The 19,959-nt window shown below is 43.2% G+C and overlaps 2 protein-coding genes across 2 annotated transcripts in view; both read left to right on the top strand.

Annotated features, from left to right (window-relative positions):
• Positions 1-9,107, top strand: part of LOC109885516 (methionine synthase) — a 65,406-nt gene extending 56,299 nt beyond the window's left edge. Inside the window, exons 30-33 of the mRNA XM_031812992.1 lie at positions 1,718-1,918; positions 3,544-3,736; positions 4,212-4,324; positions 6,627-9,107. Coding sequence (XP_031668852.1) covers positions 1,718-1,918; positions 3,544-3,736; positions 4,212-4,324; positions 6,627-6,713 — 594 coding nt within the window. The 3' untranslated portion in view covers positions 6,714-9,107. The remainder of the gene's footprint in view (positions 1-1,717; positions 1,919-3,543; positions 3,737-4,211; positions 4,325-6,626) is intronic.
• Positions 9,108-9,171: 64 nt separating this feature from the next.
• LOC116359720 (ryanodine receptor 2) overlaps positions 9,172-19,959 on the top strand; it is a 176,335-nt gene continuing 165,547 nt past the window's right edge. The window contains exon 1 of the mRNA XM_031813064.1: positions 9,172-9,708. Coding sequence (XP_031668924.1) covers positions 9,529-9,708 — 180 coding nt within the window. The 5' untranslated portion in view covers positions 9,172-9,528. The remainder of the gene's footprint in view (positions 9,709-19,959) is intronic.

Here is a 19,959-nt window from a genome sequence, read left to right as displayed (position 1 = left end):
TCTCTCTCTCCTCCCTGCCGTCTCTCTCTCCTCCCTGCCGTCTCTCCCTCCTCCCTGCCGTCTCTCTCTCCTCCCTGCTGTCTCTCGCTCCTCCCTGCTGCAGCTGACTGTGACATGACCAATAGGGCCTGACCTATAGCATATCACATCAATACATTTGTTATAACAAACTCTTGAGCACTGTAACACATGCGACGGCTAAATGGATCCAGAGGACCTGACAAACTTAAAACGGGATGGGAATGTTTACTGGTTGCTCAGGAGGTAAAGGGGAAGTCCGATGTGTGGATCAGGAAACACAAGTTCTGGAGAAAGTGCTGCATATTAGGATGATGTGTGTACCAAACAGGTGCTGTTAGATTACAATATCATTTTTTCTGACCGTTTGGACCAATGTAAACAACACTAAATACATTATAAGTCTCCCAAAGAGCATTTTTTTAAAGCATTTATTACAGCAAAGACTAAAAACAGTCGCGTTCATTCGTGAATTAAATTTCTGAAACGGAACGGTTTATTTATTGTTTACTCTTAATTATTCGCATTTATTTTATTTAAAAAGTAAAATGCTTGATTTGCATTTCACATCATGAACTGTGTGTTGATTGTTGATTGATATACAAAGTATTCAGACCCCTTGATTTTTTTCCACATTCTGTTACATTACAGCCTTATTCTAAAATGGGTTAAATTGTTTTATTTTCCTCATCAATCTCTACACACAATACACAGTAATGACATCACAATACACAGTAATGACATCACAATACACAGTAATGACATCACAATACACAGTAATGACATCACAATACACAGTAATGACATCACAATACCCCATAATGACAAAGCAAAAACTGGTTTTTATATTTTTTTGCAAATTTATTCCAAATAAAAAACGGATATCTTATTTACGTAAGTATTCAGACCTTTTGCTATGAGACTCTAAATTGAGTTCAGCTGCATCCTGTTTCCATTGATCATCCTTGAGATGTTTCTTCAACTCGATTGGAGACCACCTGTGGTAAATTAAAATGATTGGATATGATTTGGAAGGTACACACCACAGCTGACAGTGCATTATTTGTGTTGCACCGTTGTTCTTACATAATATAACCATATATAATTACGGTAGCATATGTCTTAGACTGATGGACTGTGTCACCCCCACAGCCTCCACAATGGATCGGTCCACTGAGACAGGTCTCTATAATGGATTAGTCCACTGAGACAGACCTCTACAATGGATTAGTCCACTGAGACAGGCCTCTATAATGGATTAGTCCACTGAGATAGACCTCTATAATGGATTAGTCCACTCAGACAGGCCTCTATAATGGATTAGTCCACTCAGACAGGCCTCCATAATGGATTAGTCCACTCAGACAGGTCTCTATAATGGATTAGTCCACTCAGACAGGCCTCTATAATGGATTAGTCCACTCAGACAGGCCTCCATAATGGATTAGTCCACTCAGACAGGCCTCCACAATGGATTAGTCCACTCAGACAGGCCTCCACAATGGATCAGTCCAATCAGACAGGAGCCAATCAGAAAGGTGTCTTGTACACCAATTGTTTAGATTTTGTTGCTACTGCTCGACTTAAAGACATCTGGGTCGACCAACAGTCTATGGACCAATCAATGGAAACAGCCGACTAAATGGGGTCAACCCGAACAACAAGCATGTATTGTAAGATAACTGTGTTTGTCTTGTAGGCAGAGAAGGACAGTGCCAGCTCAGACCCCTACTACTGCCTGTCCGACTTCGTGGCCCCGAGGGCCAGCCGTGTGTCGGACTACATGGGGATGTTTGCTGTAGCTGTGTTCGGAGCGGAGGAGCTGAGCAAACAGTTTGAGACCCAGGGAGACGACTACAACAGTATCATGGTGAAGGCTCTGGCAGACCGCCTGGCTGAGGTATGGACTCTAGTGTTACTATACTGACACCTGGCTGAGGTACGGACTCTAGTGTTACTATACTGAGGTACGGACTCTAGTGTCACTATACTGAGGTACGGACTATTGTTACTATACTGAGGTACGGACTCTAGTGTCACTATACTGAGGTACGGACTCTAGTGTCACTATACTGAGGTACGGACTCTAGTGTCACTATACTGAGGTACGGACTCTAGTGTCACTATACTGAGGTATGGACTCTAGTGTTACTATACTGAGGTACGGACTCTAGTGTCACTATACTGACACCTGGCTGAGGTACGGACTCTAGTGTTACTATACTGAGGTACGGACTCTAGTGTCACTATACTGAGGTACGGACTCTAGTGTCACTATACTGAGATACGGACTCTAGTGTCACTATACTGAGGTACGGACTCTATACTGACACCTAGCTGAGGACTCTAGTGTTACTAAACTGACACCTGGCTGAGGACTCTAGTGTTACTATACTGAGGTATGGACTCTAGTGTTACTATACTGAGGTACGGACTCTAGTGTTACTATACTGACTCCTAGCTGAGGTACGGACTCTAGTGTTACTATACTGAGGTACGGACTCTAGTGTCACTATACTGAGATACGGACTCTAGTGTCACTATACTGAGGTACGGACTATATACTGACACCTAGCTGAGGACTCTAGTGTTACTAAACTGACACCTGGCTGAGGACTCTAGTGTTACTATACTGAGGTATGGACTCTAGTGTTACTATAGTGAGGTACGGACTCTAGTGTTACTATACTGACTCCTAGCTGAGGTACAGACTCTAGTGTTACTATACTGAGGTACGGACTCTAGTGTCACTATACTGAGGTACGGACTCTAGTGTTACTATACTGACACCTAGCTGAGGACTCTAGTGTTACTATACTGACTCCTAGCTGAGGACTCTAGTGTTACTATACTGAGGTATGGACTCCAGTGTTACTATACTGACTCCTAGCTGAGGACTCTAGTGTCACTATACTGAGGTACGGACTCTAGTGTTACTATACTGACACCTGGCTGAGGACTCTAGTGTTACTATACTGAGGTACGGACTCTAGTGTCACTATACTGGAGGTACGGACTCTAGTGTTACTATACTGACACCTGGCTGAGGACTCTAGTGTTACTATACTGAGGTACGGACCCTAGTGTCACTATACTGGAGGTACGGACTCTAGTGTTACTATACTGACACCTGGCTGAGGACTCTAGTGTTACTATATTGAGGTACAGACTCTAGTGTTACTATACTGAGGTACGGACTGGCTGAGGTATTGACTCTAGTGTTACTATACTGATAACTACAGCCCAATAGGAAGCCATACATGACAGACTGATAACTATAGCCCAATAGGAAGCCATACGTGACAGACTGAAAACTACAGCCCAATAGGAAGCCATACGTGACAGACTGATAACTACAGCCCAATAGGAAGCCATACATGACAGACTGATAACTACAGCCCAATAGGAAGCCATACCTGACAGACTGATAACTATAGGCCAATAGGAAGCCACTAATAGGCCAGGTGAACAGTGACATTAGAGTCCATGAGAAGCTAAAGGTCTGTGCGTCTCCCCGTCCACCAGGCGTTTGCCGAGGAGCTCCACGCCAGGGTGCGTAGGGAGCTGTGGGGCTACAGCATGGAGGAGAACCTCCCGACTGAGGACATGCACAGGATCCGTTACGAGGGCATCAGGCCAGCCGCAGGATACCCCTCCCAGCCCGACCACACTGAGAAGACCGCCATGTGGACACTGGGCGAGGTAGAGGAGAAGACGGGTAAGGCCTCTTCCTCTCAACCCCTCTCCCCTTTCATCTGATACATCTGACCAGGTGAAAGACAGTCTAATGAGGAGCTTCTAAACCATGTTGTTTTCCACCTGTCCAGATGAATGTCTAATTGACAGTCTAAGGAGGTTGTAAACCATGTTGTTTTCCACCTGTCCAGATGAATGTCTAATTGACAGTCTAACGAGGAGTTTCTAAACCATGTTGTTTCCACCTGTCCAGATGAATGTCTAATTGACAGTCTAATGAGGAGCTTCTAAACCATATTGTTACCACCTGTCCAGTCTTTTCCTATCAGTGCAGAAGAATGTCTAGTTGAGATGGGGGGGGGGGGTATAGAGTAGTTTCTGCATTATAGACTTCTTTCTGTGTTGGTTGGCTTTTATGACTGATGGCGACCCCCAAAATCCCAGCCGCTTGAGAGAGTCTCTAAATGAGGTTTTGATGATGTCTGATGTGTTTCCAGGTATCAAGTTGACTGAGTCTCTGGCCATGACCCCAGCAGCTGCTGTCTCTGGGCTGTACTTCTCTCACCCTAAAGCTACCTACTTCGCTGTGGGAAAGGTCACCAGAGAACAGGTACTGATACAGGCTCAGGATGGGATTCATTTGTTTTATTTGTTATGTAACCGATTAACAACCCACCACAAGGGGGCGCTGTTTTTAAACCCCCACTGACACTTGGGCCTAAGGCACTGTTCATCCTAAGTTCAAGAGGCGTCACTACAGTCCTTGGTTCAAATCCTGTCTAGCTGTCTAAAAGCGCTGTAGTTGTGTATTTGGTGTGCTAATATTAGTAGCACGTTAGCCTATCTAGCGAAGTGGTTAGCTTCTTCCAAAACCAAGCGTTTGCTTCGTAACAGCAGAGAATCCCCTCCTGAATCAAGAGCCTTGCTGTCTAATATATATATATATATGTGTGTGTTTTGTGCAGCAAACTGAGTAGCATTTTTGAGTGTACTTGTATAGTTTAGGTCAGAAACGGTCCAAAATGCGCTCGTTAACATTTAGTTAGCGTTCTCTATGGGATTTTACATGTACTTGGGGTGGCAGGTAGCCTAGTGGTTAGAGCGTTGGACTAGTAACCAGCAGGTAGCCTAGTGGTTAGAGTGTTGGGCCAGTAACCAGCAGGTAGCCTAGTGGTTAGAGCGTTGGGCCAGTAACCAGCAGGTAGCCTAGTGGTTAGAGCGTTGGGTCAGTAACCAGCAGGTAGACTAGTGGTTAGAGCATTGTACTAGTAACCAGCAGGTAGCCTAGTGGTTAGAGTGTTGGGCCAGTAACCAGCAGGTAGCCTAGTGGTTAGAGCGTTGGACTAGTAACCAGCAGGTAGCCTAGTGGTTAGAGCGTTGGGCCAGTAACCAGCAGGTAGCCTAGTGGTTAGAGCGTTGGGTCAGTAACCAGCAGGTAGCCTAGTGGTTAGAGCGTTGGACTAGTAACCAGCAGGTAGCCTAGTGGTTAGAGCGTTGGGCCAGTAACCAGCAGGTAGCCTAGTGGTTAGAGCGTTGGACTAGTAACCAGCAGGTAATGGTGTTAATGTGTGGTATGTAATGCCATTATGTTAATGAGCGGTATGTAATGACATTATGTTAATGGCAATGTGTGGTATGTCATGACATTATGTTAATGGTGTTAATGTGTGGTATGTAATGACATGATGTTAATGGTGTTAATGTGTGGTATGTCATGACATGATGTTAATGGTGTTAATGTGTGGTATGTAATGACATTATGTTAATGGTGTTAATGTGTGGTATGTCATGACATGATGTTAATGGTGTTAATGTGTGGGATGTCATGACATTATGTTAATAGGGTTAATGTGTGGGATGTCATGACATGATAATGTGTGGTATGTTAATGGTGTTAATGTGTGGGATGTCATGACATGATGTTAATGGTGTTAATGTGTGGTATGTAATGACATTATGTTAATGGTGTTAATGTGTGGTATGTCATGACATGATGTTAATGGTGTTAATGTGTGGGATGTCATGACATGATAATGTGTGGTATGTTAATGGTGTTAATGTGTGGGATGTCATGACATGATGTTAATGGTGTTAATGTGTGGGATGTCATGACATTATGTTAATGGTGTTAATGTGTGGGATGTCATGACATGATGTTAATGTGTGGTATGTCATGACATTATGTTAATGGTGTTAATGTGTGGTATGTCATGACATTATGTTAATGTGTGGTATGTCATGACATTATGTTAATAGGGTTAATGTGTGGGATGTCATGACATGATGTTAATGGTGTTAATGTGTGGTATGTAATGACATTATGTTAATGGTGTTAATGTGTGGTATGTAATGACATTATGTTAATGGTGTTAATGTGTGGTATGTCATGACATGATGTTAATGGTGTTAATGTGTGGGATGTCATGACATTATGTTAATGGTGTTAATGTGTGGGATGTCATGACATGATAATGTGTGGTATGTTAATGGTGTTAATGTGTGGGATGTCATGACATGATGTTAATGGTGTTAATGTGTGGGATGTCATGACATTATGTTAATGGTGTTAATGTGTGGGATGTCATGACATTATGTTAATGTGTGGTATGCCATGACATTATGTTAATGGTGTTAATGTGTGGTATGTCATGACATTATGTTAATGTGTGGTATGTCATGACATTATGTTAATGTGTGGTATGTCATGACATTATGTTAATGTGTGGTATGTCATGACATTATGTTAATGTGTGGTATGTCATGACATTATGTTACTGTTTGGTATGTCATGACATTATGTTAATGTATGGTATGTCATGACATTATATTAGCGTGTGGTATGTTAATGTCTGGTTTGTCATGACATTATGCTAGTGTGGTATGTTAATGTGTGGTATGTCATGTTACCACAGGTGGAGGACTATGCTGGGAGGAAAGAGATGCCAGTGTCTGAGGTGGAACGCTGGCTGGGGCCGATCCTGGGCTACGACACTGACTGACAGTGATACTTCAACCAATCCTGGGCCACGACACTGACTGACAGTGATACTTCAACCAATCCTGAGCTATGACACTGACTGACAGTGATACTTCAACCAATCCTGGGCTACGACACTAATGCATCCACAACCACTACCTAGAAAACAGACGCGCTGCTCAATGGTCATGTCTAGATGGGATACAGCTTTTGTCAAATTGATGTCAAAAGTTGACAAATTCTAACCCTTTTCCCAACCTTAACCCAATTCTCCTAACCTGCTACGTTAATTCTCCCTAACCTGCTACGTTAATTCTCCCAAACCTGCTACGTTAATTCTCCCAAACCTGCTACGTTAATTCTCCCAAACCTGCTACGTTAATTCTCCCTAACCTGCTACGTTAATTCTCCCTAACCTGCTACGTTAGTTCTCCCTAACCTGCTACGTTAATTCTCCCAAACCTACGTTAATTCTCCCAAACCTGCTTCGTTAATTCTTTCAAACCTGCTACGTTAGTTCTCCCTAACCCGCTACGTTAGTTCTCCCTAACCTGCTACGTTAGTTCTCCCTAACCTGCTACGTTAATTCTCTCAAACCTGCTACGTTAGTTCTCCCTAACCTGCTACGTTAATTCTCCCTAACCTGCTACGTTAGTTCTCCCTAACCTGCTACGTTAGTTCTCCCTAACCTGCTACGTTAATTCTCTCAAACCTGCTACGTTAGTTCTCCCTAACCTGCTACGTTAATTCTCCCTAACCTGCTACGTTAGTTCTCCCTAACCTGCTACGTTAATTGTCCCAAACCTGCTACGTTAATTCTCCCTAACCTGCTACGTTAATTCTCCCAAACCTGCTTCGTTAATTCTTTCAAACCTGCTACGTTAGTTCTCCCTAACCTGCTACGTTAGTTCTCCCTAACCTGCTATGTTAGTTCTCCCTAACCTGCTACGTTAATTCTCTCAAACCTGCTACGTTAGTTCTCCCTAACCTGCTACGTTAATTCTCTCTAACCTGCTACGTTAGTTCTCCCTAACCTGCTACGTTAATTGTCCCAAACCTGCTACGTTAATTCTCCCTAACCTGCTACGTTAATTCTCTCAAACCTGCTACGTTAGTTCTCCCTAACCTGCTACGTTAATTCTCTCAAACCTGCTACGTTAATTCTCCCTAACCTGCTACGTTAATTCTCCCTAACCTGCTACGTTAATTCTCTCAAACCTGCTACGTTAATTCTCCCTAACCTACGTTAATTCTCCCAAACCTGCTACGTTAATTCTCCCAAACCTGCTACGTTAATTCTCCCAAACCTGCTACGTTAATTCTCCCTAACCTGCTACGTTAATTCTCCCTAACCTGCTACGTTAATTCTCCCAAACCTGCTACGTTAGTTCTCCCTAACCTGCTACGTTAATTCTCCCAAACCTGCTACGTTAGTTCTCCCTAACCTGCTACGTTAATTCTCCCAAACCTGCTACGTTAGTTCTCCCTAACCTGCTACGTTAGTTCTCCCTAACCTGCTACGTTAATTCTCTCAAACCTGCTACGTTAGTTCTCCCTAACCTGCTACGTTAATTCTCTCAAACCTGCTACGTTAATTCTCCCTAACCTGCTACGTTAATTCTCTCAAACCTGCTACGTTAATTCTCCCTAACCTGCTACGTTAATGCTCCCAAACCTGCTACATTAATGCTCCTAACTTGCTACAAAAAGTACATTCTGAAAAAATCTGCATCCCTTCTAGACCCTGCTTAGGGCCAGATCATTTTAAAAACTACACTTCCAGTGAATCGAGGCTCAACTTGAAAAAAATAAGTTTAATTTTTATAGCTATTTTCAAAATGGCCACCTGTCAGTTAAGAAATGGAGCTGTTTTTGTATGGTCTAACATTTGACAGTTTTAATACAACAACTGTTGCCAATGTCATTTATACATTATTCTGGCAATCACAATCTTAGATTTGAATAATTAACAGATATGGTTTAATTTCAGAATTGGATCATTAGGGACATATTTGGTTCTAAAAGACGTACATTTCCTCAGCAGTTTTTATTTGAGATTGTATTTATGCTAATTAGATACAACTTGTTTACAAAATTTATAATTAGTAAAAATGGTCTTAATTACAAAATGTACACTTACTTGACACGCCATATTAATGTCTAAACCTCTATAAAAAGGTACATGTTTTTTATGAATGGTTATTGTAAAATACAGATTTGAATGATTTGGATTGTTTCACAATTTGTCTTTAAAGAAATGTGCCAAAAACTATTGACTGACCTGTTATCATTGTCATTTTGCAATGTTATCGATTTATCCTGGAGGTGTCCACTATTTCTGAAAAGAAGTAGTGATTTATTTTATTTTATGAATGTTCTGAGATTACAGAACATTAGTATAAAATAATTTACTCAGTATGTGGCTCTGTCTTGATGTCTGTTGTATTATACGATTACAAAACAACACTAGCTGCAGCGCTCTTTAACAGATCATATACTATATTGGCTGGCCTTGTATCGAAATATTGATTGATTAGTTGGTTGGTTGATCGGGATATGCCTCCCGTGATAAAACAGCAACATTCCTGACATACCTCAAGCTAATCCTATTTTAACGATTTTTTAATGACTCAATCAACCAGAATCTCCAACCACCGTCGGTGTACGACGCCGTTCTTCAATAACAGTAGAATCGTATCTTCCTTCATCCGTTCACGTTGGTGCACCATCTGTTTTTAAATGATACCGGAAGAGGGAGCACAGTGATCATCTTCAAAGTCTCGGCTCACACACACACCTGCACAACTCCTCCTCGTTTTGAATATGTAACCCGTCCAATGAGAGCGAGGCAACACATCCTGGGTTATTCTTCAGCTACGGTCAGCAGCATCCCCGGTGCTGCCTTCTGTCGCCTCCACACGGATACTCCGTTCGGCTCTGTCGGGTCTCTGTCGCGGACGGCAACTATGGCTGATGCGGGAGAAGCCGGCGAAGATGAAATCCAGTTCCTACGAACCGTAAGTGCATTTCTAAGCGATTACACTTGTAATATGTCGGTTTGATTACTGCTGTTGGTTCGGTTGTAGATTTGTCTGCATCGCGTTCGATTCCTCCGGTTCGGTTCTGGCTGTTGGCGCAGAGTTTACCGCAAAGCTGCTGCGCCGCGCTGAGCGCAGAGACTACAGTTGACAGCTTTGTGTGTCATATCGTTATTTATTACTACATTTAATTTGACTTTAAGTTCACTAGATCTTAATGGATGTTGAACGTGATTCGTCATGACGATGTCGCATCATCTACAGTGCCATCTGGAATTCGCATCGTGGGTGTCAAAGGATGGAGCGCCCGAGCTCGGGGTTTACTGTAAAAGTAGCCTACGGATGCCGAGGTGCTGAAACGGGAAAAATGAAGATAAACAATGATTAGATGTCACGGATTGAATTGTGAACACGGTAGTAGCTCATATCAATGAAGTAGGCGTTCTTGAGCCCTATGCTAAACACTGAGTTTATAACACTTCTGCTCTATCCTATCGACTCGCCACTGCAGTCAGCTGCATGCCGTGAGATGGGCTTGACAGTGAGGGGCGGGAGGTAGTTGTGATGAATAGGAAAATATATATTAATTCATAGTCTACTACTGGAAATGTGTTTTTAACGATGTTATCTACCTGGTCAGTGTGTGTTTCTTAATCTACATCTTAATGCCAGTCCATCTAGGCTGTAATGCCAGTCTAGGCTGTAATGCCAGTCCATCTAGGCAGTAATGCCAGTCCATCTAGTCTGTAATGCCAGTCCATCTAGGCTGTAATGCCAGTCCATCTAGGCTGTAATGCCAGTCCATCTAGGCTGTAATGTCAGTCCATCTAGGCTGTAATGCCAGTCTAGGCTGTAATGCCAGTCCATCTAGGCTGTAATGCCAGTCCATCTAGGCTGTAATGCCAGTCCATCTAGGCAGTAATGCCAGTCCATCTAGGCTGTAATGTCAGTCCATCTAGGCAGTAATGCCAGTCTAGGCTGTAATGCCAGTCCATCTAGGCTGTAATGCCAGTCTAGGCTGTAATGCCAGTCTAGGCAGTAATGCCAGTCCATCTAGGCTGTAATGCCAGTCCATCTAGGCTGTAATGCCAGTCCATCTAGGCTTTAATGCCAGTCCATCTAGGCTGTAATGCCAGTCTAGGCTGTAGTGCCAGTCCGTCTAGGCTGTAATGCCAGTCCATCTAGGCAGTAATGCCAGTCCATCTAGGCTGTAATGCCAGTCCATCTAGGCTGTAATGCCAGTCCATCTAGGCAGTAATGCCAGTCCATCTAGGCTGTAATGCCAGTACATCTTGGCTGTAATGCCAGTACATCTTGGCTGTAATGCCAGTACATCTTGGCTGTAATGCCAGTCCATCTAGGCTGTAATGCCAGTCCATCTAGGCTGTAATGCCAGTACGTCTAGGCTGTAATGCCAGTCTAGGCTGTAATGCCAGTCCATCTAGGCTGTAATGCCAGTCCATCTAGGCTGTAATGCCAGTCTAGGCTGTAATGCCAGTACATCTTGGCTGTAATGCCAGTCTAGGCTGTAATGCCAGTCTCGGCTGTAATGCCAGTCCATCTAGGCAGTAATGCCGGTCCATCTAGGCAGTAATGCCAGTCCATCTAGGCAGTAATGCCAGTCCATCTAGGCTGTAATGCCAGTCTAGGCTGTAATGACAGTCCACCTAGGCTGTAATGCCAGTCCATCTAGGCTGTAATGCCAGTCCATCTAGGCAGTAATGCCAGTCCATCTAGGCAGTAATGCCAGTCCATCTAGGCTGTAATGCCAGTCCATCTAGGCTGTAATGCCAGTCCATCTAGGCAGTAATGCCAGTCTAGGCTGTAATGCCAGTCCATCTAGGCAGTAATGCCAGTCCATCTAGGCTTTAATCCCAGTCTAGGCTGTAATGCCAGTCTAGGCTGTAATGCCAGTCCATCTAGGCAGTAATGCCAGTCTAGGCTGTAGTGCCAGTCCGTCTAGGCTGTAATGCCAGTCCATCTAGGCAGTAATGCCAGTCCATCTAGGCTGTAATGCCAGTCCATCTAGGCTTTAATGCCAGTCCATCTAGGCTGTAATGTCAGTCCATCTAGTCTGTAATGCCAGTCCATCTAGGCAGTAATGCCAGTCTAGGCTGTAATGCCAGTCCATCTAGGCTGTAATGCCAGTCCATCTAGGCAGTAATGCCAGTCCATCTAGGCAGTAATGCCAGTCCATCTAGGCAGTAATGTCAGTCCATCTAGGCTGTAATGCCAGTCCATCTAGGCTGTAATGCCAGTCTAGGCTGTAGTGCCAGTCCGTCTAGGCTGTAATGCCAGTCCATCTAGGCAGTAATGCCAGTCCATCTAGGCAGTAATGCCAGTCCATCTAGGCAGTAATGCCAGTCCATCTAGGCTGTAATGCCAGTCCATCTAGGCTGTAATGCCAGTCCATCTAGGCTGTAATGCCAGTCTAGGCTGTAATGCCAGTCCATCTAGGCAGTAATGCCAGTCTAGGCTGTAATGCCAGTCCATCTAGGCAGTAATGCCAGTCCATCTAGGCTTTAATCCCAGTCTAGGCTGTAATGCCAGTCTAGGCTGTAATGCCAGTCCATCTAGGCAGTAATGCCAGTCTAGGCTGTAGTGCCAGTCCGTCTAGGCTGTAATGCCAGTCCATCTAGGCAGTAATGCCAGTCCATCTAGGCAGTAATGCCAGTCCATCTAGGCTTTAATGCCAGTCCATCTAGGCTTTAATGCCAGTCCATCTAGGCAGTAATGCCAGTCCATCTAGGCAGTAATGCCAGTCCATCTAGGCTTTAATGCCAGTCCATCTAGGCTTTAATGCCAGTCCATCTAGGCTTTAATGCCAGTCCATCTAGGCAGTAATGCCAGTCCATCTAGGCAGTAATGCCAGTCCATCTAGGCAGTAATGCCAGTCCATCTAGGCTGTAATGCCAGTCCATCTAGGCTGTAATGCCAGTCCATCTAGGCAGTAATGCCAGTCCGTCTAGGCTGTAATGCCAGTCCATCTAGGCTGTAATGCCAGTCCATCTAGGCTGTAATGCCAGTCCATCTAGGCAGTAATGCCAGTCTAGGCTGTAATGCCAGTCCATCTAGGCTGTAATGCCAGTCCATCTAGGCTGTAATGCCAGTCCATCTAGGCTGTAATGCCAGTCCATCTAGGCTGTAATGCCAGTCTAGGCTGTAATGCCAGTACATCTTGGCTGTAATGCCAGTCTAGGCTGTAATGCCAGTCCATCTAGGCTGTAATGCCAGTCCATCTAGGCTGTAATGCCAGTCCATCTAGGCTGTAATGCCAGTCCATCTAGGCAGTAATGCCAGTCCATCTAGGCAGTAATGCCAGTCCATCTAGGCAGTAATGCCAGTCCATCTAGGCTGTAATGCCAGTCCATCTAGGCTGTAATGCCAGTCTAGGCTGTAATGCCAGTCCATTTAGGCTGTAATGCCAGTCTAGGCTGTAATGCCAGTCCATCTAGGCTGTAATGCCAGTCCATCTAGGCAGTAATGCCAGTCTAGGCTGTAATGCCAGTCCATCTAGGCAGTAATGCCAGTCCATCTAGGCTTTAATGCCAGTCTAGGCTGTAATGCCAGTCTAGGCTGTAATGCCAGTCCATCTAGGCAGTAATGCCAGTCCATCTAGGCTTTAATGCCAGTCCATATAGGCAGTAATGCCAGTCTCGGCTTTAATGCCAGTCCATCTAGGCTGTAATGCCAGTCCATCTAGGCAGTAATGCCAGTCTCGGCTTTAATGCCAGTCCATCTAGGCTGTAATGCCAGTCTTGGCTTTAATGCCAGTCCATCTAGGCTGTAATGCCAGTCTAGGCTGTAATGCCAGTCCATCTAGGCTGTAATGCCAGTCCATCTAGGCTGTAATGCCAGTCCATCTAGGCTGTAATGCCAGTCCATCTAGGCTGCAATGCCAGTCCATCTAGGCAGTAATGCCAGTCCATCTAGGCTGTAATGCCAGTCCATCTAGGCTGTAATGCCAGTCCATCTAGGCTGTAATGCCAGTCCATCTAGGCAGTAATGCCAGTCCATCTAGGCAGTAATGCCAGTCCATCTAGGCTGTAATGTCAGTCCATCTAGGCTTTAATGTCAGTCCATCTAGGCTTTAATGCCAGTCCATCTAGGCAGTAATGCCAGTCTAGGCTGTAATGCCAGTCCATCTAGGCTGTAATGCCAGTCTAGGCTGTAATGCCAGTACATATTGGCTGTAATGCCAGTACGTCTAGGCTGTAATGCCAGTCTAGGCTGTAATGCCAGTCCATCTAGGCTGTAATGCCAGTCCATCTAGGCTGTAATGCCAGTCTAGGCTGTAATGCCAGTCCATCTAGGCTGTAATGCCAGTCTAGGCTGTAATGCCAGTACATCTTGGCTGTAATGCCAGTCTAGGCTGTAATGCCAGTCTCGGCTTTAATGCCGGTACAGCTTGGCTGTAATGCCAGTCCATCTGAATGTGGAAGCTGGTGTCCAGATGTCTGTTTGCTTGCTTATGGAATGTCATTTGATTGGCTGCATTATTTAACATAAGGACAATTGCTACCTTAGATAGCATCCCCTCTCCCCTCCTCTGCCCTGGGCTGATCTAGCAGCCCCTCTCCCTTCCTCTGCCCTGGGCTGATCTAGCAGCCCCTCTCCTTTCCTCTGCCCTGGGCTGATCTAGCATCCCCTCTCCCCTCCTCTGCCCTGGGCTGATCTAGAAGCCCCTCTCCCTTCCTCTGCCCTGGGCTGATCTAGAAGCCCCTCTCCCCTCCTCTGCCCTGGGCTGATCTAGCATCCCCTCTCCCCTCCTCTGCCCTGGGCTGATCTAGCATCCCCTCTCCCCTCCTTTGCCCTGGGCTGATGCAGCATCACTCTTGAACAGAATTTCTGCCTACTGCTCTCTCTCTCTCCCCCTGTGTCTCAATGCAAAGAATAGGAGGAGATGTCTGTCTGTAGGCTAAGCACAGGTTTATACTGGCTGTTGGTTTGGCTTCAATCCAGATGAATACACATCTGTGTATGGAGTTGTATGGTTTGTTAAACTTTGCAATCATTGTTTTTTTTAGTTTGACATACATTTTAAAGGGACAAATCTGAGTCTCAGCACCAGTCTGTTATGGAATTGGTCATATGTAGTCTAGGTTGTCGTCTTATGGAATTGGTCATATGTAGTCTAGGCTGTCGTCTCAGCACCAGTCTGTTATGGAATTGGTCATATGTAGTCTAGGTTGTCGTCTAATGGAATTGGTCATATGTAGTCTAGGTTGTCGTCTTATGGAATTGGTCATATGTAGTCTAGGTTGTCGTCTTATGGAATTGGTCATATGTAGTCTAGGTTGTCGTCTTATGGAATTGGTCATATGTAGTCTAGGTTGTCGTCTAATGGAATTGGTCATATGTAGTCTAGGTTGTCGTCTTATGGAATTGGTCATATGTAGTCTAGGTTGTCGTCTAATGGAATTGGTCATATGTAGTCTAGGTTGTCGTCTTATGGAATTGGTCATATGTAGTCTAGGTTGTCGTCTAATGGAATTGGTCATATGTAGTCTAGGTTGTCGTCTAATGGAATTGGTCATATGTAGTCTAGGTTGTCGTCTAATGGAATTGGTCATATGTAGTCTAGGTTGTCGTCTAATGGAATTGGTCATATGTAGTCTAGGTTGTCGTCTAATGGAATTGGTCATATGTAGTCTAGGTTGTCGTCTAATGGAATTGGTCATATGTAGTCTAGGTTGTCGTCTTATGGAATTGGTCATATGTAGTCTAGGTTGTCGTCTTATGGAATTGGTCATATGTAGTCTAGGTTGTCGTCTTATGGAATTGGTCATATGTAGTCTAGGTTGTCGTCTAATGGAATTGGTCATATGTAGTCTAGGTTGTCGTCTTATGGAATTGGTCATATGTAGTCTAGGTTGTCGTCTAATGGAATTGGTCATATGTAGTCTAGGTTGTCGTCTTATGGAATTGGTCATATGTAGTCTAGGTTGTCGTCTAATGGAATTGGTCATATGTAGTCTAGGTTGTCGTCTAATGGAATTGGTCATATGTAGTCTAGGTTGTCGTCTAATGGAATTGGTCATATGTAGTCTAGGTTGTCGTCTAATGGAATTGGTCATATGTAGTCTAGGTTGTCGTCTAATGGAATTGGTCATATGTAGTCTAGGTTGTCGTCTAATGGAATTGGTCATATGTAGTCTAGGTTGTCGTCTAATGGAATTGGTCATATGTAGTCTAATGTTGTCGTCTAATGGAATTGGTCATGTTGTCTAGGTTGTCGTCTAATGGAATTGGTCATATGTAGTCTAGGTTGTCGTCTAATGGAATTGGTCATATGTAGTCTAGGTTGTCGTCTAATGGAATTGGTCATATGTAGTCTAGGTTGTCGTCTAATGGAATTGGTCATATGTAGTCTAGGTTGTCGTCTAATGGAATTGGTCATATGTAGTCTAGGTTGTCGTCTAATGGAATTGGTCATATGTAGTCTAGGTTGTCGTCTAATGGAATTGGTCATATGTAGTCTAGGTTGTCGTCTAATGGAATTGGTCATATGTAGTCTAGGTTGTCGTCTAATGGAATTGGTCATATGTAGTCTAGGTTGTCGTCTAATGGAATTGGTCATATGTAGTCTAGGTTGTCGTCTAATGGAATTGGTCATATGTAGTCTAGGTTGTCGTCTAATGGAATTGTTCATATGTAGTCTAGGTTGTCGTCTAATGGAATTGGTCATATGTAGTCTAGGCTGTCGTCTAATGGAATTGGTCATATGTAGTCTAGGTTGTCGTCTAATGGAATTGGTCATATGTTGTCTAGGTTGTCGTCTAATGGAATTGGTCATATGTAGTCTAGGTTGTCGTCTTATGGAATTGGTCATATGTAGTCTAGGTTGTCGTCTAATGGAATTGGTCATATGTTGTCTAGGTTGTCGTCTAATGGAATTGGTCATATGTAGTCTAGGTTGTCGTCTAATGGAATTGGTCATATGTAGTCTAGGTTGTCGTCTAATGGAATTGGTCATATGTAGTCTAGGTTGTCGTCTAATGGAATTGGTCATATGTAGTCTAGGTTGTCGTCTAATGGAATTGGTCATATGTAGTCTAGGTTGTCGTCTAATGGAATTGGTCATATGTAGTCTAATGTTGTCGTCTAATGGAATTGGTCATGTTGTCTAGGTTGTCGTCTAATGGAATTGGTCATATGTAGTCTAGGTTGTCGTCTAATGGAATTGGTCATATGTAGTCTAGGTTGTCGTCTAATGGAATTGGTCATATGTAGTCTAGGTTGTCGTCTAATGGAATTGGTCATATGTAGTCTAGGTTGTCGTCTAATGGAATTGGTCATATGTAGTCTAGGTTGTCGTCTAATGGAATTGGTCATATGTAGTCTAGGTTGTCGTCTAATGGAATTGGTCATATGTAGTCTAGGTTGTCGTCTAATGGAATTGGTCATATGTAGTCTAGGTTGTCGTCTAATGGAATTGGTCATATGTAGTCTAGGTTGTCGTCTAATGGAATTGGTCATATGTAGTCTAGGTTGTCGTCTAATGGAATTGGTCATATGTAGTCTAGGTTGTCGTCTAATGGAATTGTTCATATGTAGTCTAGGTTGTCGTCTAATGGAATTGGTCATATGTAGTCTAGGCTGTCGTCTAATGGAATTGGTCATATGTAGTCTAGGTTGTCGTCTAATGGAATTGGTCATATGTTGTCTAGGTTGTCGTCTAATGGAATTGGTCATATGTAGTCTAGGTTGTCGTCTTATGGAATTGGTCATATGTAGTCTAGGTTGTCGTCTAATGGAATTGGTCATATGTTGTCTAGGTTGTCGTCTAATGGAATTGGTCATATGTAGTCTAGGTTGTCGTCTAATGGAATTGGTCATATGTAGTCTAGGTTGTCGTCTAATGGAATTGGTCATATGTAGTCTAGGTTGTCGTCTAATGGAATTGGTCATATGTAGTCTAGGTTGTCGTCTAATGGAATTGGTCATATGTAGTCTAGGTTGTCGTCTAATGGAATTGGTCATATGTAGTCTAGGTTGTCGTCTAATGGAATTGGTCATATGTAGTCTAGGTTGTCGTCTAATGGAATTGGTCATATGTAGTCTAGGTTGTCGTCTAATGGAATTGGTCATATGTAGTCTAGGTTGTCGTCTAATGGAATTGGTCATATGTAGTCTAGGTTGTCGTCTAATGGAATTGGTCATATGTAGTCTAGGTTGTCGTCTAATGGAATTGGTCATATGTAGTCTAGGTTGTCGTCTAATGGAATTGGTCATATGTAGTCTAGGTTGTCGTCTAATGGAATTGGTCATATGTTGTCTAGGTTGTCGTCTAATGGAATTGGTCATATGTAGTCTAGGTTGTCGTCTAATGGAATTGGTCATATGTAGTCTAGGTTGTCGTCTAATGGAATTGGTCATATGTAGTCTAGGTTGTCGTCTAATGGAATTGGTCATATGTAGTCTAGGTTGTCGTCTAATGGAATTGGTCATATGTAGTCTAGGTTGTCGTCTAATGGAATTGGTCATATGTTGTCTAGGTTGTCGTCTAATGGAATTGGTCATATGTAGTCTAGGTTGTCGTCTAATGGAATTGGTCATATGTAGTCTAGGTTGTCGTCTAATGGAATTGGTCATATGTTGTCTAGGTTGTCGTTGTCGTCTAATGGAATTGGTCATATGTAGTCTAGGTTGTCGTCTAATGGAATTGGTCATATGTAGTCTAGGTTGTCGTCTAATGGAATTGGTCATATGTAGTCTAGGTTGTCGTCTAATGGAATTGGTCATATGTAGTCTAGGTTGTCGTCTAATGGAATTGGTCATATGTAGTCTAGGTTGTCGTCTAATGGAATTGGTCATATGTAGTCTAGGTTGTCGTCTAATGGAATTGGTCATATGTAGTCTAGGTTGTCGTCTAATGGAATTGGTCATATGTAGTCTAGGTTGTCGTCTAATGGAATTGGTCATATGTAGTCTAGGCTGTCGTCTAATGGAATTGGTCATATGTAGTCTAGGTTGTCGTCTAATGGAATTGGTCATATGTAGTCTAGGTTGTCGTCTAATGGAATTGGTCATATGTAGTCTAGGTTGTCGTCTAATGGAATTGGTCATATGTAGTCTAGGCTGTCGTCTAATGGAATTGGTCATATGTAGTCTAGGTTGTCGTCTAATGGAATTGGTCATATGTTGTCTAGGTTGTCGTCTAATGGAATTGGTCATATGTAGTCTAGGTTGTCGTCTTATGGAATTGGTCATATGTAGTCTAGGTTGTCGTCTAATGGAATTGGTCATATGTTGTCTAGGTTGTCGTCTAATGGAATTGGTCATATGTAGTCTAGGTTGTCGTCTAATGGAATTGGTCATATGTAGTCTAGGTTGTCGTCTAATGGAATTGGTCATATGTAGTCTAGGTTGTCGTCTAATGGAATTGGTCATATGTAGTCTAGGTTGTCGTCTAATGGAATTGGTCATATGTAGTCTAGGTTGTCGTCTAATGGAATTGGTCATATGTAGTCTAGGTTGTCGTCTAATGGAATTGGTCATATGTAGTCTAGGTTGTCGTCTAATGGAATTGGTCATATGTAGTCTAGGTTGTCGTCTAATGGAATTGGTCATATGTAGTCTAGGTTGTCGTCTAATGGAATTGGTCATATGTAGTCTAGGTTGTCGTCTAATGGAATTGTCATATTAGGTGTCGTCTAATGGAATTGTCATATGTAGTCTAGGTTGTCGTCTAATGGAATTGGTCATATGTAGTCTAGGTTGTCGTCTAATGGAATTGGTCATATGTAGTCTAGGTTGTCGTCTAATGGAATTGGTCATATGTAGTCTAGGTTGTCGTCTAATGGAATTGGTCATATGTAGTCTAGGTTGTCGTCTAATGGAATTGGTCATATGTAGTCTAGGTTGTCGTCTAATGGAATTGGTCATATGTAGTCTAGGTTGTCGTCTAATGGAATTGGTCATATGTAGTCTAGGTTGTCGTCTAATGGAATTGGTCATATGTAGTCTAGGTTGTCGTCTAATGGAATTGGTCATATGTAGTCTAGGTTGTCGTCTAATGGAATTGGTCATATGTAGTCTAGGTTGTCGTCTAATGGAATTGGTCATATGTAGTCTAGGTTGTCGTCTAATGGAATTGGTCATATGTAGTCTAGGTTGTCGTCTAATGGAATTGGTCATATGTAGTCTAGGTTGTCGTCTAATGGAATTGGTCATATGTAGTCTAGGTTGTCGTCTAATGGAATTGGTCATATGTAGTCTAGGTTGTCG

This window comes from Oncorhynchus kisutch, unplaced genomic scaffold (genome assembly GCF_002021735.2).
Source record: "Oncorhynchus kisutch isolate 150728-3 unplaced genomic scaffold, Okis_V2 Okis04b-Okis11a_hom, whole genome shotgun sequence".
Classification (NCBI taxonomy): domain Eukaryota; kingdom Metazoa; phylum Chordata; class Actinopteri; order Salmoniformes; family Salmonidae; genus Oncorhynchus; species Oncorhynchus kisutch.
Note: the sequence above shows the minus strand (reverse complement) of the source record. Positions and strands in the feature narration are given on the sequence as shown.